Source organism: Puntigrus tetrazona, chromosome 4 (genome assembly GCF_018831695.1).
Source record: "Puntigrus tetrazona isolate hp1 chromosome 4, ASM1883169v1, whole genome shotgun sequence".
Classification (NCBI taxonomy): Eukaryota; Metazoa; Chordata; class Actinopteri; order Cypriniformes; family Cyprinidae; genus Puntigrus; species Puntigrus tetrazona.
The window spans coordinates 13761683-13784708 of NC_056702.1; the positions used below are offsets into that span (position 1 = coordinate 13761683).

General features: G+C 38.9%; 1 protein-coding gene across 3 annotated transcripts; it reads right to left on the reverse strand.

Moving 5' to 3' along the window:
* Window positions 1-1707: 1707 nt before the first annotated feature.
* Window positions 1708-23026, reverse strand: LOC122343235 (mucin-2-like). Of its 3 annotated transcripts, none has more exons than XM_043237565.1 (43): window positions 22928-23026; window positions 22588-22617; window positions 21978-22138; window positions 21707-21836; window positions 21568-21631; window positions 21403-21485; window positions 21012-21204; window positions 20813-20932; window positions 19907-20027; window positions 19416-19551; window positions 19246-19323; window positions 19064-19133; window positions 18822-18953; window positions 18563-18706; window positions 18042-18136; window positions 17309-17441; window positions 16870-17113; window positions 16730-16770; window positions 16258-16346; window positions 16018-16172; window positions 15566-15704; window positions 15364-15462; window positions 15055-15249; window positions 14462-14704; window positions 14081-14237; window positions 13823-13933; window positions 13551-13692; window positions 11567-13308; window positions 11265-11417; window positions 10875-11084; window positions 8223-8461; window positions 7664-7850; window positions 7310-7535; window positions 7046-7224; window positions 6353-6422; window positions 6011-6120; window positions 5778-5809; window positions 5520-5670; window positions 5364-5401; window positions 5095-5202; window positions 4931-4970; window positions 2616-2724; window positions 1708-2424 (listed from the first exon to the last, which is right to left on the reverse strand). In XM_043237565.1, exons 3-43 carry the CDS (start codon window positions 22052-22054, stop codon window positions 2262-2264), a joined length of 6948 nt encoding a protein of 2315 aa, XP_043093500.1. In that variant the 5' UTR covers window positions 22055-22138; window positions 22588-22617; window positions 22928-23026; the 3' UTR covers window positions 1708-2261. The 3 variants fall into 3 exon arrangements, with proteins under 3 accessions (XP_043093500.1, XP_043093499.1, XP_043093498.1); XM_043237564.1 differs by having other exon boundaries at window positions 21978-22203; XM_043237563.1 differs by having other exon boundaries at window positions 21978-22221.

Below are 23026 nucleotides of genomic sequence, written 5' to 3' on the forward strand. Positions count from 1 at the left end.
TTTTTTTTTTATATAGCGCTTTTAACAACACAGGTTGCATCAAAGCACTGTACAGTATAATGACAGGGATATATAGTGACGAGAGTGACCAATTTCTTCTTAAATGCAGAGACGGTCTCTGTAGTCAATTCAACGATAGTCACTAGAAGTTAAGTGTCCCCAACCAAGCAAGCCAGAGGCGACAGCGGCAAGGAAACAAAACCCCATGCATATAGAATGGAGAAAAAAAAACCTTGGGAGAAACCAGACTCAGTTGGGGTCAGTTCTCCTCTGACTGGACGCCCAGCACTTAACCTCCAGTTCAATTTTAAACGCAGTCAGATAGTGTAAATGACTTAGTGTGTGTGTGTGTGTGTCTCTCTGTGTGAGCGTGTGTGTGTGTGTGCATCAGGATCTGATCCAAGGCGCATCTAGGTTTTCTGGTCTCTGATGAACATAATCTCTGGGTGCTGATCCACCATCTTCTGGATACAAACTGTGAAAACAGATTGAGAAAGAAACAGGACTAATATTAGCTAGATGCCATTCTTTTCACGATGTCACAAGTACATCGTATTTTAGGATAGTGTTCCCGGTTCCAGCAAATCTAAGTAATGCAGCCTAAAAATCCTTTAACGGATTTGAATAATAAAAGGTGTGTTGGTGTGTTATGTGTAGGCTAAGTTAAAAAGATGTGTCTTTAATCTAGATTTAAACTGGCAGAGTGTGTCTGCTTCCCGAACAGAGTTAGGGAGATTGTTCCAGAGTTTAGGTGCTAGATAGGAAAATGATCTGCCGCCCGCAGTTGATTTTGATATTCTAGGTATTATCAAATGGCCAGAGTTTTGAGAACGCAGCGGACGTGCAGGACTATAATGTGATAAGAGCTCGCTCAAGTATTGAGGAGCTAAACCATTCAGGGCTTTATAGGTAATTAATAGGATTTTAAAATCTTAAAAACTTCACTTAAATGTTTTAACGATAGCCGCAGCGCTAAACTGCATCATTCCACAAACAGACCAACAAGGACAGTTTTTCGTTGTTTATCGTGGACATAGTCTCTGAACTTTTGATCGCCCCTTGTTTGTTTAGACAGCACGAACAGTTTACCTCAGTTCGCACACCTGTGCATATAACTCCTTTTTTAGTAACTTCATCATCCCTGTCACCAAGCCAGCAGAGGGAGCCCTGACCTCTGGGTGATCTGCATCCACTCCCTCTGCGACAACTTCCTGTCCCAGGACTATAAATACTGTCAACTGCAGGTTGCATTGTTTCGCCTGTCTCATAGTTAGATCATTCGTGGATTATAGTTTCTGGTTTTGACCCTGTCCTGTTTCTCTTTTAGTAACTCGCCTCCATCATCTGCCATGACCATGCCTTCATCTGCCATGGATCCGCACGCCTCAGACCGATGACAATGAAATAGTCTATTATAACATAATTGTAGGGTTCTGACATCGTCCGAGATTGAGACGAGCAAGATTAAATTGTTTAGTTGAGCAGCTACTTCAGACCATGACAATTTCTGCATCACGTATACGTGTGCTGTAACGATACCATACGCGTAAATACATACGCTTTATACATATTAGTTTTTATATATTAGCATATTTCAAAAGGATTTAAAAATGTATGTTGATTTGCAAGAGTTCTCATAACAACAATAAAAAGACATGTATAACATTAAAATGGATTCTAGTACAGAAAAAAAAGGTAAACAATTGATGAATAATTCTTAGGGGTTTATTATTATGATTAGTAGTAGTAGTAGTAGCATATATAAGCAAATACCACATGGGTCAAATGAACATTTTATTAAATTATTGATTTTTTATAATTAATTATGACTCCATAAATTGGATTACAAAAGCCTTTGAGGCCCTGACACCTGATTTCAGGTTACAATCACACGTTTGATTTGTTTGCGAAATCACACTAAAAGTACAGACACACACTAGTATTATTATGCGATATAGTAAAAAATACAAAACTGATCAAATTAAGGTAATCATTGAAATAATACGTTGCGCATTGCTTACTACAACAGTGATTATTACTAAATAGTGATTTAAACCAGATTGATTTGGCACAGACAAACTGACAGTTAATGAAGCTGATTTGCTTGAACAGGCAAGTTCAAATGGCAGAAATGTATTTGTTTGGTTTGAAACTATGAATAATCCCACACATCAGCAGCTAATTATTAATTTGGCATGTATAACTCACGCGCACCGAAATGAATCGAATCTAACTAACATTTATATATATGCCAGGTAAACTTAACCTGCAACCCTGCATTCACAGCGTGTGACGTGTCTGTATGTTAAGTGGGTTGAAGAGTTTTTATTGCAAGTCAGCACGATTTCTCTCATCTCATTACTTCTCTCCTTGCAGCACTGGCGACTCTGTTCGAGCTGAAGTGTGCCGTTAGTATGAACCCACCTGCAAGACAACACAACAAATAAAGAACTCAGGGGCCACATACACAAAATGGATTCGTGAACCTACCCCTTACAGAACTTGTGCGAAATCATGATTTATGTGCATATACGTTTTATGATCACTGGATCTCTGGGAATGTAACACCACGTCAGCAGAGGGAGCTCTCGCCTGAGTTTGAACTGTTGACTTGCCTGTTGCGTGTCTCACACTGGCCCTCACAAGTGGGCAGCTCGACTTCTTGTGTGCAGTTAGCAATCGTGAGGTTCATTCTCGTCAGTCTGGCAGTGCATGTAACATTACCTATGATACACAGAACAATATTGGCAACATACTTCAAGTTATAAAAATTTGATTTGAAAAACAGATTTGTATAACCTTAAAAAACAGGTGGCCTTAACTGATATTTACTTGCATCAAACATTAAGTACAGTCTACTTAATTGTGTTCATACTATTTTGCAAAACACTTTTCCTGCTATTGAGGCGAGATAAGGGTAGGTTTGGTGGTATGGGTATGTTTAAGGGTGCGGTAAGTTATCCAGGGACTAACCAGGCTCAGCCCTGCTTGGCTTCAGGGTGTTATGGCTGACTTGGCATTCTAGATGTAAAATTTCTAAAATGGAGACCTTATCCAACACCATAATTCATGATTATCCACTAATGTTCAAAAGTATGTGGTCAGTAAGTTAGAAAATAACAGGAGATGACACAAACTTTCTATGGGTCGTTTTGCTTCTGAGTAAAGAACACTTAGTCAGCTCTCAAAAGATATGGCTGATCTCATTCTGATTCTCTCAGGTTAGGGCATGAAGAATACTCTGTGGCATTTGTAATATGTTATTCCAGGTTGAGGGATCTCCTCTATCGCCCTCAAAGATGTGTCAAATTATTTTTTTGGCTAGTGGGCAAAACATATTTAGCAGCACAAGTCAATGGTCAATGGTCTTCATAAGTAGACAATCAATGGTCTTCAGAAGTAGACCTAGAGAAACAGTTATCCATGCCACCAAGCACATGGTCCATGCTATTATGCTGCTCAATTGCAGTAATTGTTGCCACATAGTTGCACATATAGTTGACACTCTTAGAGACTGAAGTGAAAAAGAAATTCTTTCTCCTTGATATCCTAATCTTACTTTTCATCTTTTGGGACTGCAATGAACACAGTTGTCCAGAGTTTAGAATTAGGAATTAATCAACAGCATTTAGGAAGAATTCATTCCTCACTATAGTCCTGAGGCCTCATTTATAAAATGTTGAACCATCCTAAATTTTATGCATACATGTGTAGAATGTAGGAAAACACACATTAAGATGTGAAATCTATTAATCGCAAATCATCCTGAACATGCATGCAACTGAATGGTTTCAGCTCTCTGCCATGTATACAAATCCTACTTAATGTCATTAACATATAAAAGATCACCAGTCATTGTCATTTGCATGAGTACACATGCTTTATATATGAGGCTCTTGGTCTTTAAGTTCTTTGATTAAAGAATGGATTGGTAATACAAGAAACACATGAAGTCGACAGAAAGTAAGGCGATTTTCTGATATAAGGACTACTGTAGAACAACCTTTCCACAGAAGATGCTTTTATCGGGCAAAGCCCACCCATGAGGCCATTTGACCGACATGTCAAATAACCAATCACAGCTTGTTTTGTTCACATTTTGGGGGGAGGAAATGTCGCCACAATAAAAGAGTGGTGTTTAAAATTAAGGAACGCAATGCACATGCCTTCCACAAATCCTGTATAATTCAACCAATCTGATGGAACTGTTTCTTCTTTTGTATGCTACGCTATATGCATCAGTCTTTTAGCCAACGTTCCATGGTTTTGATGTCTAAAGCTGAGACTAGTTTTCTTGGCGAGATGATGTGACCACTTAAACAATAGGTGGCTGGAAAGAATGATGATTGGTGATTGATGATATAGAATTGGAACTCTGAAATGTTCTTTTTCTCATAAGCGATCCAGCAATAAGCATATTGGAAACCAACAGAAACCAATAGCTCTATTGAAACCACTGCCGAGGGTCTTGTGCTCTGAGGTAGAAACTAGATTTGTTGGTGGCTGATAGGCTGAAGGTAGATTGCATTCACGGCATCCTCCTTCTAATCTATTGCCTACTTTGGAATAGCTAGAGGCTGCTCCTTTAGGAAAGGAAAGGGCATGGCATGTGGCCAAGTATGGTGTCCCATTCTCAGAATTTGGGCTCAGAACTTGAAAACTGGAGACATGGCTGCTGAAAAGTTAGCTTCGCCATCACTGGAACATATTAAAATGTTGAAATATATGTTTAAAATTTATTCTAAATTGTTCTAAACTTATAACATAATATTACAGTTCTGAATTTTAATGAATGCGGGGAAAAAGGCTGGTCACTGGAAAAGTGGACAGTTGCCTTGACTTGATACTAACATTGGTCGTGAAGTTAACGTACTGTACGGGGGCCACATCGGGGAACTAGAACTAGAACGAGACGTTTGTGTAAACCTACATGAATAGCAGCAATGGTGTTCATCCCACACTCGTAAATCCTGGATAAATACAAATACATAAAGAAACACTTTATAAATAACAGAAAAAGAAAGAAAAATGTATATATGTATATGACAAACTTGATTCAGTTTGTCATACTGATGTGAGTTTTGTCATTCCCACCTCAGCACAGGTTTGCTCTGGACACACGGTTTTCTCAACCTCAGTTCCTGTCTCTGTACAACTGAAAGACTTACAAGGACGTGAAGGGTCTGTCCACCGATCACCAACCTGAAACCACCAGAACGAGAGATCACATATACATGCATTGTTCAATGTGTTTTGGGATAAATTTGGTTACAGGGGCCTTGGTCTTTTAAAGGGGCCTCTAATACTATACAAAACAAACAAAACTCCCATTGTGAGTAAACATGTGAACTATTTCCTTTTACCATATAAGTCTTTCCATTGTACTCGCATTTCTTCTCAACTGTAAATAAGCAAAGAAAACATACACTGAGTCTATTTTTGCAAAACTGTCCTCATGAAATGAAATGCATCGGTGGCACTCTACACAATGCTACTCCATAGAAAGATTGCAAAATTACCGCAAATCTGATTGTCACAGCAGTCGGAGACCAGGATGGAGTAAGCGCTGCAGACTGGAGTGGGTTCCCGAGGTTTGGGTATGCACTCTTCAGTTCTAGTCTGGTTATTACATGTGCATATATGACAGTTTGATTCCCATACTGCTCCCGCCTTGTAGAAAGATGACAGATTTATGTTATGCAGTATTCACAATAAACATCTATTTAAATATATATTTTAACAGAGGTTTGTGGTTTAACTGTTAAATAAACTCTTACCGGCATGGGCTCACCCAATGGCCCTTTACAGGCTAAAAAATATGAAATGCACATTTAAATGACCAAGCATTACTTATTAAGGAAAACTAGCAAAGTATCTTTACAAATCAGTTTTGCTAACAAAATATATAAACTTTTAACATATTACAAAACATTTGTCACATTGCTGTCAGGATTGGCCTACAGTATAAAAAGCAGTTGTTTAGCAATATTTGGTTGAGTTCTTAACTCACTCGTGCATTCAGACACACAGATTTGCTTGTGTGTTTCCGCAAGCATCTGGTCATCTGGACAAAAGCAGCCTGATCTCAGACCAACCACAGAAGTTGCAGGCACACGAACACTGAGGAGACAATAGAGTGAAAACACGGAACAGCAATCATGCAATTCTAATTATAACCATTATTAAAAATAAATGAATAAATAAAAATCTGAAAACCAGAAAACCTAGACAAAGTCAAATTAGCGCACTGGTATTTTTTCATTGAAACACATCTTCAAATTACCAAGGGAAATATGAAGTAGGACTTGAACTACAGCAATGCTTGAATCTTTAAAGTAAAAATATTTCTCACCCTCCTTGACAGACATCATTTGGAGACTCTCGACACTCGTTGTACATCATTCCTTCTGGACATGTGATCTCTGAAACACAGTGGAATATTATTAGGAGACTATTTTTGAATAGTATTATTATTCAAAGTTTACAACTAAACCACTTTGTTATTGGAGATAACATAAAATCAAATGCACATGGAAAACACAAGTTTCGAGTTTCGAATTTATACTCCAAAATTAAGCCATGAGTTCCACAAAGACTTAATAAAGACTTGCAGGTATTAAAATTGTATGGGCTAGTTATACTTACCATCTTATGACATTTAGTACTGTTAGGTTTTACTAAAGACGCGTGGTGATGAATTATCATTCAAGGAGTGGACATAGTTATTTGTGTGCCTGACATTATCGAAAATGCATTTGTAGAATTTTCCCTTTTAGAAAATTATGGATGGAGAGTATTCAAATGAATTATGCAATGCAGTTTTTTTTAAACGCTTGACTTGAAACTTGAAACCTTGTGGTCACGCAATACCAGCTCTATAAAACCTCAAAGGATTCATAAAGACCTGCAGGTCTTTCAAATTGTAGATACATAAGTTAATTAGGTTTTAAAAATATGTATTTTGAAGATATCAGTGTGCAAATGTACAGCAAATAAGCATGCTACTACTATTTTCTGAAACTGTGCTTTCATACTGTTTACTTACCACAGGAGCCACTGGTAAGGTATCTCCAGTCTACACAAATACCAAGCCTTTTGCACTCTGATGCTGCGTACTCCAGAGAGGAACAGGCACCAACACTACTATTGTATGAACAGTAGTCAAACCTGCAATTCTTCTCTATGGACGTAAGATTGATCCTTTTACCACACTCCGCAAACACTCTGTGTGAAAGATGTTAATACCTATTATAATCACAAGCCAAGCAAAACTATGATGTTGTTTATCAAAAACTCAACAGTTCCTTACTCGTGGTGAAGTAGGTCACATATTGTAGGATGGCAGGGTGGCGGAGGTGGGGGTGGAGGTGGAGGTGAAAGTGATGGGGGAGGGACACACGGAACATTGGTGAGCACAGATTTGCAGTAGGGTTTCAGAGGGTCTTCTACTACCCAGTCGTATGCGGTCTTATCACAGCAGTTGTCATCTTCAATTACACCATCTCTTCGTATACACGACTGCCCACCACAGACACCTGCAAAAGTTTAAGGTCAGCACAGTCTATTTATGATCTATGATATCATGTGTACAATGAACTGTCTAACATATTGTCTAATTTGCCAGTAACATTCCATCAGAAGTTAATTGACTTTAATGACTTACCACACTGTCCTTGTGTGTTGTTTTGGAAGTACTCCATTGCTAGGTTAATTAACAGATTGTTGAAAGGTGAAAGAGAAACATAGGAACGGATAGGCTTGATGTAGATGAAGACCTGGCTATCACTGTTTTCAAACTTGAAGACCTGATCTTCATATGGTGCTTTTATAATCTCCTGGTTCAAAGTACACTGGGAAAAGAAGGAGAAACTGCTTATCATAGAAGCTCAGTGGAACTATTATGCCCAGTAATTCATGGAAATAGACCGGTAAAGAAGATGTGGGTATAGAGCAAAAAGCTGTTTTATTGTTAGATATTTGAATATTTGACTTCCTTGAGTTGAGATCTTTGTTTTGGTATTGATAATAAAAAAGCTGACAGAAAAATGTTTAAAAGTCATTGCTTATATGTCAATCAGACAGACTGGTGCTGTATTTTTGCTATAATAGAGAAAAACATGGGCTCATACTTTATCCCCGTACAAATGTATGGTTCTAGGAGACTGATACATTAGTAAATTAGTAGAATAGCATGTTTAAAAAAATATATATTATAAACATACCTCTACAGTAAATGCCTCTGTTACCATAAGTGTGGCAATATTATTCTGGTACTTTAATGTGATTCCCCTAGAACAGGAATTATCAATTTCCGGCACACAGTAGTAGTTGTCTACAGTAATGCTTAATCTCTGCTGCAGTACTCGCTCCTCCACTAGAGTGTAGGTGCAGTTATCCATGAAGTCAAAAGTGATCCCCTGGAAGGAGATGTAGTGTGGGTCTCCATAAACCTGACACTGGCCTAAAAAAGAAATCAGGAAAAATAGAAACCATTTGATTTACAAGTAAAATGATGGCATCCCTAGTCTTTAGGCTAGTTGGCCCTAGACTGATGGCTGAAGGTCTGGAATCCATGGTAGCATTCATTGGTCAAGGCCTGCCCATAAGACCATTTGACTGTCAAGCAACCAAACCCAGTTCCTCTTCAGGAACTTCATGCTGTGTCTGTAAACACTTTTGAGGAATGCCTTCAGTCTGACGGCTCTAAAAATATGTGTAATTTGTCCAATGGAATAGCAGGACGTCATTGATGGGTAACGTCATTGGCCAGAAAGCTTTAAATGCACATGGAGTGCAACCGACTTCAGCTTTTTGTTATTCAGCAAGCCCTCTGTGTGTGTCAGTCTTTCTTGATGTTTTTCAGTCATTTATCACACTTTATTTTAAGAGCTATTAAAGACTAGGGGCTGACTCTTTGAGGAGGAAGCCTTCACCAGCGTTCTTTGGAGTGCCAGCTCCATTTTGCTGAAGTTATGGTGCGGTACTATCAGGGGGCTGGCTATAACCGTGGGAATGGCAGTTGGATTTTGTGGAGGGAATGGAGACGGGCGATTCTCTATATTTTTCCTTCCATCAGATCTGGCTTGTTTGCACAAGCATGTGTGTTATGCATAAATCCATTATGAGCAGCATATCTGATAGCGTTGTCAGCTTTCAAAAGGGTCTGGTGCTTATGGCTCAGGACATCAGAGGGCAGGCCCCACTTCGGCAAGAGCACCGTACATTGCATTACACGGTGCCCATCTCTTCTCAGTGCCTTCAGGACATTGGTCTGCCAACCCAGTTCCAGGGCATATTGGTCTCCAGCAAGCGCATCTCTCAGTCTCTTCCTCTGAAGTAGTGGAGTTGAGAGGCTCAACGTGTGGGAACACCAGAGGCCAGTCTCAAGAGACTGGTTAAATTAGCTAAATGTGCCAAATGTGTCTCAGTGGGTCCTGCACATTCTGGTTTTGCAACAGGAAGTATACACTCTTTTGAGGGAAGAGGTCATCAAGGTGGTGATCTACAGCCGGTTCTTCATAGTTTCAAAGAAGCATGGAGGGCTGAGGCCCATTTTAAATCTCAGACAGCTGAACCGCTCAGTCTGGTTGATGTTCAGGAATCTCAAGAAGGTTGTTTCTCAGATTAGTATCCTTGTGTGGCCTAGGATAGACTCCTCCTGCTGAGAGCCAACAGGGGCTGAGGCATGGGCAAATGGAGAGGTAAATCGAGCAGAAGTATACCTTTCATGACACAAGAGAATGCACATGTGTCCCCTCTCTCCTAGATGGCTCTCCATGGGAGATTCCCGCCAGGAGGGATCTCCTCTCACAGGTAGGAGGCACCATCGTGGAGTTATGGAAGCTGTGGATGTGGCCTCTGAGGGTCTCTCGGTCTAGCTGTCATTCTCTCAAACTAGGTTGTTGAGACCTTTCTCCAGTCCAGAGCTCCCTTTACAAGGAAACTGTACGCCCTGAAGTGGAAGCTTTTCACTTCATGATGCAGAGAATGCCTGCTTGATCCAGTTAACTGCCCAGTTGTTACAGTTCTGGAGTTACTGCAGGCCAGACCGTCTGCAGGGTTGACCCACTTCCCCTTTAGGGTTTACTTGGCAGCCATTGTGGTCTATCACAGTCAGTGCGCAGTGACCCCCTAGTGACATGTTTCCTGAGGCTGAGGGCTCCAGGGAGAAGCTTATGCTAAGTGTTTGAGCAGGGTGCTATTGCACAGGTTCGAGTCCGATGATCTTCCCTCTCCTTGTGGGTCAAGGCTCGCAGAAGTTGGCCTTGGGGATGTGGGGCCCCTTGCCTCCATTCTCTCGCCCTTTCTGTGCTGGTTCCACACTGGACAGGATTTTTAAAGTTTGGTGGTGTGGGTATTATTCTTATAGCCACACTTCCAGCAACCCTGCCGGAAATGCTTCATATTTTGAAGTTAAAGCCAGTTACCCTCCACATGCTTTTAAAGCTTCCAGGCTGATAACCAGCCTATGACCTCCCATCTTTCCATTGGACAGATTACACATGTATTCAGAGCTGACACGCTGAAGGTGTTCTCCAAAAGTGTGTACTAACACAGTGTGTTACATAAGTGTGTCTGGTCCCTTTGAGGAACCATAGTTACCCACATAACCTGAAGACGTCTCTTTTGTTTTAAAGTCATATTTCAAGGCATGGATATCCTGTATCACTGAACTAATCTGACAATAACATTGAAACTCCTGAAGTGTTTCCACTTTTATATGCCATGTTCATCAGACGTTTAACCATTACACGGGTGTGACATCTAAGGCTGAGCAGAAGATAAGCTATTTTCAGTGGCTGGACAAATAAATAGCCACATCATTAACTATTCCCACTATTTTCAATCTGTATTTGACAAGCCAGTTTACTTACAATCACACTCCCAGCTCATACAGCAAGTCTCTTCATCTCTGACCAAAGACTTCATGTTTCTAGGGCAATCAGTCCTGTCTGTGGATGTTGGACAGGGAATGGATTTTACCACAATCACTCCAGCATTACAGGTTTTATCAGCACAGTCCTCTCTCCAAGTATCTCCGCACATCCAGCTTTGATTTCGCATCACATCTTTGCACTCACACACTAGTAAAAAACAAAAAAACAAAAAGTATAATCATAATATCCCAAACAATCAAAATATGTTTGACAAATAACTGAGTTTAGACACTACACTGCCCCAGGTTTACATTACCATGTAGGTGTCTACATGGTAATGTTATCATGTAGGTGTCTACAAGGTTTTAATTTACAAAATAGTATTACCTGGTGTTGTGTGTTCAGTGGTAGGTATTGTAGTACTGAGTACAGATGTCAGTAAAGAGGTTGTTGTTGTTGTAGGAATAGTTGATGTATGCACTTCTTGAGATGAGTTTGGAGTTAGACTGATGATAGGAGGACCAGTGACTATTATTATTTCTAATGGGAATGAGAGAGAAATCAGTAAGTACAAAATGTAGTTTTTTGATTGTCAAGTTTACTACGACATTACTGGTGTTTATATTTGTTCAAAGCATTGTTTAAATGTTCATTCAGGCACAAGTTTATATTTGTAGTGGTGTCCACACCTGTTGTAGACACTGTTGACACCGAAGTGCTATATTTTACTGAAGTCGTAGCTTCAGTAGTTGTGGTTGCAGTTGTGTATTGTTTTGTAGCAGGTTGAGTTGTTCTCTCACTTGTTGGTGTTTGTGTTGTATATTCTGTTGTACTTCCTGAGGTGGGTGATTGTGTTGTAGTTTTTTCTCTCACTTGAGTTGTATTCTGTTCTGTTGTGCTTTCAGTTGTTGACCGATGTGTCATGGTTTTCTGTTCTGTTGTGTTCTCAGTTGGTGTTGGTTGTGTTGTGGTTGTTTCTTCAAATGGAGTTGTATATTGTTCTGTTGTACTTTCAGTTGTTGACAAATGTGTTGTGGTTCTGTGCTCTGTTGGGTTCTCAGTTGGTGGCGTTGTTGTGGTTGTTTCTTCCACTGGAGTTGTATATTGTTCTGTTGTACTTTCAGTTGTTGACGAAGGTGTTGTGGCTCTGTGCTCTGTTGTGTTCTCAGTTGGTTGTGGTTGTGTTGTAGTTGTTTCTTCCATTGGAGTTGTATATTGTTCTGTTGTACTGTCAGTTGTTGACAGACGTGTTGTGGTTCTGTGCTCTGTTGTGTTCTCAATTGGTGTTGGTGTTGTTTCTTCAACTGGAGTTTTATATTGTTCTGTTGTACTTTCAGTTGTTGACAAAGTTGTTGTAGTTCTGTGTTCTGTTGTGCTCTTAGTTTGTGGTTGCTGTGTTGTGGTTGTTTCTTCAAATAGAGTTGTATATTGTTCTGTTGTACTTTCAGTTGTTGACAGACGTGTTGTGGTTCTCTGCTCTGCTGTACTCTCAGTTGGTGGTGTTTTGGTTGTTTCTTCCTCTAGAGTTGTATATTGTTCTGTTGTACTTTCACTTGTTGACAATGTTGTTGTGGTTCTGTGTTTTTTTGTGCTCTTAGTTGATGGTGGTTGTGTTGTGGTTGTTTCTTCCATTGGAGTTGTATATTGTTCTGTTGTACTTTCAGTTGTTGCTGCATGTGTTGTGGATCTGTGTTCTGTTGTGCTCTCAGTTGGTGGTGGTGTTGTTTCTTCCACTGGAGTTGTATATTGTTCTGTTGTACTTTCAGTTGTTGCTGCATGTGTCGTGGATCTGTGTTCTGTTGTGCTCTCAGTTGGTGGTGGTGTTGTTTCTTCCACTGGAGTTGTATATTGTTCTGTTGTACTTTCAGTTGTTGATAAACTTGTTGTGGCTCTGTGTTCTGTTGTGCTTTTAGCTGGTGTTGGTTGTGTTGTTGTTGTTGTTTCTTCCCTTGGTGTTGTGTATTGTTCCATTGTTATTTCAGTTGTTGACATTGTTGTTGTGGTTCTGTGTTTTGTTGTTTCTTTAACTGGAGTTGTATATTGTTCTGTTGTACTTTCAGTTGTTGTTCCATGTGTTGTGGTTCTGTGTTCTGTTGTGCTCTCTGTTGTTGGTAGTTGTGTTGTGTATTTCTTAGTATGTGAGGTTGGTGGTTCTGTTGTGGTTGTGCTCACAGATGATGGTAGTTCTGTTGTAGTTGTGTCTTTAATTGGAGTTGTAGAGGATTCTATTGTCTTCTCAGTTGGTGGTTTTGTTGTGTATTCTGTTGTCTTCTCAATTGTTGGTTTTGTTGTGTATTCTGTTGTTGGCAGTTGTGTTGTGGCTGTATTGGTTATTGCTGTAGATGGCTGAGATGTTGATGTATAATATAGTGTAGTCGTAGTTGTAGATGTAAATGTAGGATGGCAGACAATTTGTCCATCAAGGCATTTACTAAGCAAACAGAATACAAGACTCTAATTAATGGAAAGTTTGTTAAAATATATCTTAATTTACAGGTTGCGCAAACCATCTTTTGACATTAAAATAGTAATGTGTCATGATTTACTAAAGAAATTATCCTATGATCTGTGTTCCTATGAAGTGCGTTTTGCTATAATGCTAATGTGCTGTTTAGCAAATCTGGCCCAAAATATATTTCCATCATTCTAAAGAGAGTATTCAAAATGGCTTACCAGCATGTTGAAGAACTACACATTTCATCAGGAGGTGATAGCACTCTGTTCATGAAGTTACAAGTGCAGTTGTCCAGAATGGTGCATTTACCTAGGTTTTCGTCGTAATATGGGGTCTCTTCAGGACATTTTGGGTAACATCCTGGAATTTTATTAATTGCTTGGTGAACTTGTTTAAATAGTTTCTGTGTTTCTAATTTCTAACAGTACAGGTACATTACTGCAGTGCAACAGCAATATCAAGAAAGAGGAACAGAAAGGGGGATAAATACCTTCAAGTTTTCCTGTAAAGAGGATATTAGTACCACAGGTCTTAACCTGGCCACAGGGATTGTAATGCCAGGTGCACTGGCCCACTTCATTGTAATAGTCACAATACACCGCTGTGGAGATGAACAAACACTGTAATCACTAGACTAAATCAGTAATAAACCAGGTAAGTCTTTACAAGGAAATGCTCATTCTGAGATTATTCTTAATTATTTCAAGAAAAGTCCAATCCAATAATTACAATAGAATACAATACTTACGACACAAATCTGGAGTTCTCCAGTTGATACAGACATTCTTTGCACTGCATGCCTCTGCGTAAGCTGAGACAGCAGTGCAAAATCCAAGAAACTTTCCCTCAAACTCACAAGAACAGGACTCCAAAACACAGGCTTGGTAATAAGACTCTGGATCCACCTAGATATCATACGAATGCAACAGTTATTGGCTGCTTCAATACAGGTTCCACCTTTCCTCATGACAAAAAAAAAAAAAATAGGAAGTGCATTGTATTCTAGAAACAACTTCCAAACCCAGTTTGATACACCTGAATATAAGGTTCAGATATGTTTGACGCAGAACTCAATGAACCAAGATTAAACATTGAAAAAAAAACATTATGTTATTAAATTAATGGGTACCTTAAGATGGCAATCTATAAAGGTGTCCGATTTCAGGATCATACATCGCCGCTGGGCCCAGGCGGCACAGTAGGATTGTCGTTCACAAGGAAATATTTCATGGGTTACATCTGTGCATGGCGGAGTTGCCGTCTTCCAACTATTCCCAAAGTCCAAAACACTGAAAACTTCTGAGGAGCTGCTTGTCAGAAGGTCATTTGTCACCTTTCCATCAAAGTTCCCACAAAGCCCCAACACTCGACCCTAATGTTCCATAATTGAAAGAGAACATTGCATTTCTTCATCGCTCAGTAGCACATTTCAGGATCTGTATTCCGTGTTTGATAGTTTATTTGAAGATAATCAATTAGAACAGTTTCGCTTGCAACAACTTTTTTGCAACAAGCAATTTGCTGAAGCAAAGCAAGTCACTGTTATCCATTTTCAATAACAGTTCTGGCAACATGATCAACAGAGACTGTACTTGATGGAGCTTTGAGAGCAGGAAGTCATCTAGACAGCCTGCTGCTTTTTTCATGACACCTGATTAATTCACAATGTAAATACTGAATATTAATCTTAGACAATAAAATAAGACAAATCTGACTTCTTACTCTCCACTGAGGCTGTAGTTGGACGGTGACCCTGGTATGTTTGTCCCAGATTATAGTGATCCCCAGTCCAGGAGCTGAGATAATAATGTAGAGGCCCACAGTTTGGATGGAGTACAGGGGCTCTGCCAACACTGCACCCCCTGCCTGAAGTCTCTCAGTTACCTTCATGTCGCTCAACATCAGAGTCACTGCACCCTGTAAAACATTACACAATTTCATAAATGAGTACATTCAATTTTTTACCTAATAGAAAGTTCAATTATTGATAACATCCAACAACAATTTATATATACACAGATGGTCGTTTACCAAGAGCTCCACTGAGATGGCGCGGGAACACGTCAAAGACTCGTCACAACATGGAACACTCTCTGTTTTAACTGCAAACTGCGCAGTAGAACCAGCGTCCTTGTACGAAAAATTAGAAGTTAAATATGTTTGCCAAATGTTAAACTACTTTCAACAGCACTTTTACTAGTGTACTGTAATTTGTCACATTGCAACCCCTCACCTTTACTAAGGTGTACTGACAGTGGCCATCGAATCTGTACCATTTGGAGTCAAAGGTGCGATACTGCCCATTTCCAAACACCTCACATACTCCTGAACATGCCTCATCCACACAAGACCATTCGCCACCCCTACATGTGCTGTGACACACAAAATCAAACGTCATTTACACTTGCGATCGCTTAGAATCTTGAGGTGCCAAGTTTTAATAAAGGCACAAGTGAGATTTGAGCACTATAGTGTAGAGGAAGATTTAAAGTAAATATCATCTTAGACTTGGAGTGGACTACTTGAATGGACTACTTAATTATCATGTTTTTTTTTGTTAAGTAATTTTAAGAGCTAAATAACCATTAAATATCTATTTTGTTATTCCAAAAAATTCTTTTACAATTATTTTGTTCTTTTAAAATGATGTAAACCGAGGTCATGGCTAGAAGACAGGGTTCTTACCATATTTTACAGTTGGTCTCCACGCTCTGCCCAGTTTCATACACCCTCCCGCTGAATTCACAGGTGCAGTTATCGTGAGCCACACAACCGCCGTTATGATCTTCAAAAAGGCCATGTGGACAATAACAGCCGCTGATACAGCTGTTGTCATCACTCTGCGAGCATGTATCAGGAATTTTACTGAGACACTTGCAGAAAATGAACACTGTAACAGTTGTCAAATTTTAAACAAATGCTTACTACAGGTTTGGTCAAGCTTTCACATGTCCTGAGAGCTGTGTTTACTGGTATTTGTGCGCAATCCACACATATCTTTCCCACTGTGCAATCTAGAAAATATGAATAGAATTCAATATAAATCTTTGGCGCTAAACCACAGAATTTTTAATGGTTTACAAAATTGGTGTTTTATTACTTGAGAATTGAAGTTCACTTGAAAAAGTGACTAACTACATCCCGCTCAGCTACACAATGCCTGGTTATTTAAATATAAATGAATTGTGCGTACAATAATATCACATCAATTGCAGGTAAATAACATTGATTTTTGTAGATTAGGCCCATTCTAAAATACATTTTTAAAGTCTTTGTGCTTTATGAACCATAGAATTCCACAGAGGCTATACACCTACTAAAAGGTTCATTTTTGTGTTTAGTCTGTTTTAGCTGGTGTAGTTTTTTTTCTGAAATGTAAGAAGAAGATTTCACTCACTGCAAACTTTAGGACAATGAAGTTGTCCGTTTTCACACAAGCTGTAATACAAAACAAATATTTCATACGCGGAAAGAGACGAAAAAATGTACTCTGCATAACATAAACATTTCTTTGAACTGAGTTGTTTTCATCCCTACCATTGGCGTCCACCGATAACCACGGGACCTGGAGGCGTGATGCCTCCTGGGTGGTGGCAGCTGCACAGCGGACGAGGGCTGCAGGTCTGTTGATTGCTCAGGTGAGAGTCTGATGTGCATCCACAGCCCTCCACAGGGTCATCCACCACCTCACAGGTGGGATCGGGGCCCGAGAGGGAACGGCAGGTATGGTTACACGCCAGCGTGGCATAGTCAAACCTCAGGTTGCCCATGCACGAAGGAACTAAAAACCCAGAATGATCACATGCATAGATTTTCAAAGATAATATTGTTACAGTGCAGTTACCCAAATAATGCAATCGTATCTAAACATTTCAACATTTCATTTGTTTAATTGTGTTAAGGTCGAGTTTTCACCCACAGAGATACGATTTGACATCCCCGATTTAACATTGTATAAAAGCTTGTTGTCACTCACTGCAGTTTGTTTCTGATCTCCACTCCCCGACAGCGATTCCCTGACTTGCACAGGCTTTTGCATAGTTGCCAAAGGAGACACATAAGCATTCCTGCAATGCAGCCGAGCACTGGCATGTTTTTTTAACACATGCCTGAGAAGAAACAGAAACAGATTAATAATAAGATAGAACCACAAATTTCAAAATCAAATGTTTTTGTGAATGAGAATATACGAGCCTGCCCACCAGCAAAAAAACCCGTCCCTATATGTCATTTTTTTCGAGCACCCATTTTTATGACTTAAAGTTAAGTGTAAAAATAACGGCATCACGAAATGACGTATGGCTGTTATTACCGATCAAAATGCATGCATATTTAAATGCAGTGCATTGACTTTTAACCAGTTTCACAGTAATTTGTGCATTATACTAGGTGTAATTCATACGAATGACCACACCTGACCCACTTCTAAACCTACCCCTTACAGAAATAGTGCAAAATCATGGTCTACAAGTGCATAAACATTTTAGGAGCATATGCATTCTCTGGGATCGAACCTTGCTGAGCTACACACAACTTTAATTAAGATGCAAGCAAAAGAGTACAAAAACATTAATATAAGAATATCCTGTTGCGGATAGGGGTGCGATTGTAGTATACACTCTGATGGGTCGTATTTCAGGGATTTGGACAAACAACCTATACATGTGTATTGGTTGGAGGACGGGTTATAAAATAAAATACATCCTTGCCTCAATAAAAGGCGAAACAGGTACGTAATCATGACACACAGCAAACACTCCTTCTGGATCTTTGAGTTGGTCACAGTTCTCTTCAGCAAATATCTCTACAAATGGAATGAATATGTAGTTATGTTCAAACAAAAATCCAAAGTTCTATCATGAAATTGTAACATAACTCAATACAATGTAATGACGTCCTTTTTCACATTGCTCAACTGATTAGCTTTGTATCAGCAGCCAATGAGTATGGTACTCAACTTTCAAATATTTGGCTAGTGTATGTTGTGGAAGTTGAAGCATGCCTTCTCCACCTCCATCTTTATAGTTCTGCTATGTGGTGATCTCATGTACATTATATTATACTTTGGCCTGTGGATGCATTGGTAGCAGATCAGATCTATTTTTGTAGAACATCTATTTCACCAAGACCAAGCACATTAACCCTGTGTACATTACCACGCTACACTCTCCGAGAGCTATCATGGCTAAAATTGAGTATTGGTTAAGCAGTTAGTCTAAATGACACTTACCATTGTCAGTGTTGATGCATCCAGTAATTGGGGTACAAGTGCCCATTGACCATGACTGGGAAAAAAGCTGAACCGAACTTTCTATGATGCCACTGAAAGTAGTGAAGTCATCGCTTGTGTCATTATTAAAAGTTCCACAGAGACCTATAATAAAAACATTCAAATTTGACTGACTCGTCGAATTCTGTGTGCAATCAAATTTCTCTAAAATGCCGTATGTTCTTTGAGGTTGGCTTGCGTGAATACGGATTATTCAAACCTTTAGTGTTTTCGGCCTGTGGCAAATTCAAATAAATTTGAATTTCTGGAGAGACTTGAACTTGCATTTTCAGGCCAAATGAAGTCTGAACTTGAATGAACATTGAAGACTGCCAAAAGACGGTGGTAGACTCTGAAACAAAAGCCAAAAACGTAACTAATGCGAATGTTTCGAACTTTGTCAACCTGATCTGAATGTTTCAACCTTATTCATTTTAAAACAACAAATTTAAATCAACCTACCAGTCTGTGATAGGTCGCTGATTTCTACGTTGTTCAGTTGCATGCTGTTTGCAGAGAAGGCATATCTTTCCTGAAATAAAAAAGTGACAAGTAAATATGGTATCAAAATGTATTATCAAACATGTACAGTAGATAATGTCTGCAAAATGCATACAAAAGGCTGGCAAGGAAAATAGACAAACCCGGTTGATGTTAAGATATGCCATTTCTATGGCAACACCTTGCCCAGAATATTGAATGTTCAATGTCCAGTTAAGCCCCTGGATGACATATCAAACGAATATCTTATTGTCAGAAAGTCGCCAGATATCACATTGCAAAGACAAAATATGCTGTATTCAATTTTCATTACCCTTGCAGCCACAAAGGTGCATCTATCTAGAACAGAATACCGCTTGCCATCGAATGTAGTGATAAACTGGCCCTCAATAATACACTTGGCTGGACATGTGTTTGCAGAACATGCCCAGTTTCCACTGATACAGGTACTGCGGGGGAAAAACGGATTATATTTAAACCTCACAATATACGCTTACTGTACATTTTTACCTACAAGGAAGTTGCATTTGTAACCAAAACAGTAACACGGGTCACGCTTTGTTTTAAGCTCCAATTATTGCCATTACCAAAGTATTGACTACGGCTTATTAAACTCATAATTTGCTCACTTTATTAATAGTTAATGATGCAGTTGTTCATTTCAGGTATTTGGTAGGATTGGTGATGTAGAATATGGTCATACAGAATATGTGCTTTATAAGTATTAATAACCAGTCAATAGGCGGGCTAATAAGCAACTAATAAGCGATTGATAATGAATAAAGTGTTACCAATATTTCTTACCAGGTTTGGCACTTTGTTCTGCGTTCCTGCCTTGGTGCATACATCGTCTTTCCATGCACACATGGGCATTCCTCCACATAAATGGAACGGTAACCGTAAACGTGGTCATTCAGGACCTTTCCTGAGATTATGAGACGCAGAGAAAATGTTATACATAGTATTGATATGAATGAAATAAATCAATTCATACATTTTCTGATTTGTTGTATCATTGATGACTTTATTTACTTAAAGGGTTACTCCACCCTCAAGGTCCAGAAAAGAATCGTAAGAATAGTCCATTTGCCGTCATTAGTTTAATGTTAACATTATGAAGCTACGAGAATACTTTTTGTACAGAAGGAAAACTAAAATAATGACTTTTTTTATATTTAATTGGGCTACCTGCTGTCACCGTAGCACCATTTTGGAGAGTATCCACTGGGCGCAAAATCAGCTGCGCCATGCTGATTATTATTTATGTCATTGTCTTTCATACTATTCTGGATCTTGACAGTGTTATTTACTTAATAACTCAACGGGACAGCCACATGCCTCCTGGTTTTCATCCAAAATATCTAAAATTGTGTTCTGAAGACAAAAAAGCCTTTACGGGTTTGGAACAAGTTTGGGTGAGTGAAGTGATTAATGACTTTCATTAACTTTAATTTTGGGGTGGAGTAACCCCTTTAAGATCAGGCGTTTGTTAAATTAAATTAAAGCTGCAGTCCGTAACTTTTTTTTTGGTCCAAAATCAACATTCGAGCAAGTACATAATCAGCCGGTGTTCAAAACTATCGCCTTACTTTAGCCCCATTCACAGCTGTCAGCTTGTAATAATGTTTTCTAATATGAGAATTGGTCCTTATACTAAAGTGTTAGATTAAATTCCAACTTTTTCCTTTTTAATGCCAACCAAGGACCAACCTTCAGCAGGCAGGCAGGTGCCGGTGAGCTCCGCTGTGTAATTCTGTGGGTTGCTGCAGGTCGGCGGGAAAGCAGGACCAATCTCTACATAGTGCAGGTCTCCCGGACAAACAGGCTGGGCTGCAAACAAGATGAATTATTAGCTTCACTACTAGCGTGTGATATGTATGCATGCAAAAAAAAACCCACTGGTTCTTACAGCAGTTGCTCTTTGACCTCCACACTGACCACAATGGACTGGAGCTCCCACACATAAGCGAGAGCTCTTTAAAAAATGAGCAGTTCGATTCCCGATGCCACAGTCCATTCATATTTTTGTAGCACAGATTCAGGTAGGCTTGATATTTAGTAGCCACACATTCGTAAGCATGGGACAATAGATTTTTACAAACCTGAAAAAAAAAATAAGGTTAGTAGGCATTCATTGTGTTATTGGAGTTACTTAAAGTATTTAAATACATTGTATATATCACAAAAATATGGTAAATGGGGATCAACTGTTTTAGTTCGGTCTTGTAAAAGCTGTAAGCCATTTTTAATGTGTGCGCGTGTGTATTAGCAGTGCTTTTTTATTCATTTTGGAAACGCACTGTGTTTGTCTGTGCAAAAGAGTCTTGCGTCAGACATTGACCATCGGAGAAGACGTTGGTGGATATCAGCTGCAGCATAGTTTCTGCGAAAAAAAATAATAAGGATGAAACATCACCGGATATAATTCACGATTGTATCACTGTTTAACCACTAAAGACACTAACCCGTGCTGTTCCTGTACCCACAAAGTCCACTCGTACCCTCCACTAAATCCAGGTTCAGTTGTACCTGTGAGATTTCCTTTTTCATTATTACATTGGTCAAATCAATAACTCTACGTGAAGATGTTTAACGGCAACTCACCCAAAGTGAACTGACGCCATCCGCTACGCTGTACCACGTGACAGACAACGGCAAAACTTTGCTTTGGAGCCTGGTATAGATTCCATAATGAAACACGCGCTGATAGGTGTGATCGTACGGAAGGGAAATCCTGGGAAAAAGATTAATAAACGTCGCATGAGACAAATAACATGCTCGTAACATTGTAATAACGTTGTTACAACCGAAACGCTTCTGAACTTTTATCCATCTGAAATCGAAATATCAGTCACAGATGTTGTCGGTAACGTACCTGCTGCCTTCCACGGTCACGGTGTTGTTGCGGACGAGGGTCGGGACTTTATTCACGATGATTTCGACTCTGTCCATCAGGCCATTCGGTCCTCGCTGGACGATGACGTGACAGTCCACTCCAGCATGATTGAAGTGCGTAAGAGTTACGGGACATGTTGTCTTCAGATGAAACGCAGTTTTGTTAAAGGTATAAAAGACGCCGCTGCCGTACGTTTTACATAAATCTGTAATAAAATACCCAACTAAATAAAATCAAAGTGCACAACAGATCTTTCTTTCTTGACGATTTGTATGAAACGACAAAAGAATTTCCTTTCATATTCATTACGTGTATATAAAAACACACATACTGTATATATTTAGAAAGTTTTTACGCGCAGTCGCGCATAATGGTACATTTGTATTTAAACGTATTTAATATATAAGCATGATTTATTTTCTTGAATATATACTAAATATATAAATGTGTGTATTTATACATAGTAAATATACGCAGTACGTATATTATGTCAACAAAAGCTTTTATTTCGTATTAAATAAAATATTAGACATGCTAATGTGATTAATATTTGACATGTTAAAGTATATAAAATGCTATACTTTCTTACTTTGAGCTGTAAACACAGAGTGAATGTGGCCTGTGAATAAAAGCAGAAAAAAATCTTTCTTTTTATTTGGAATTTGGACCATTTATATTTTGCCATAAATAAATAATAATATTATCAACAATGCAATCAAATAATGATAGGTTAACGTTAGGGTTAGGGTTATTATACCCTATTGTTATTATTATTATTATTATTATACAATTAAATTAATTTATTTAATTGTATAATAATAAATTAAAAATAAGTCTTAATAAATTAAATAAAAAAATATACATTTATATTTAAAATCAATTATTCATCGTTTAAATCATTTATTAAAGTAATTAGAAAAACAGCTAACCTGACAACACAATAATTATTCCTAAAAGCGTTGCCTCTCGTGGAGCCATTCTTGTCCAACGAAGCATCGGCTCACCGGCGCACAACTGGATCAGGACTC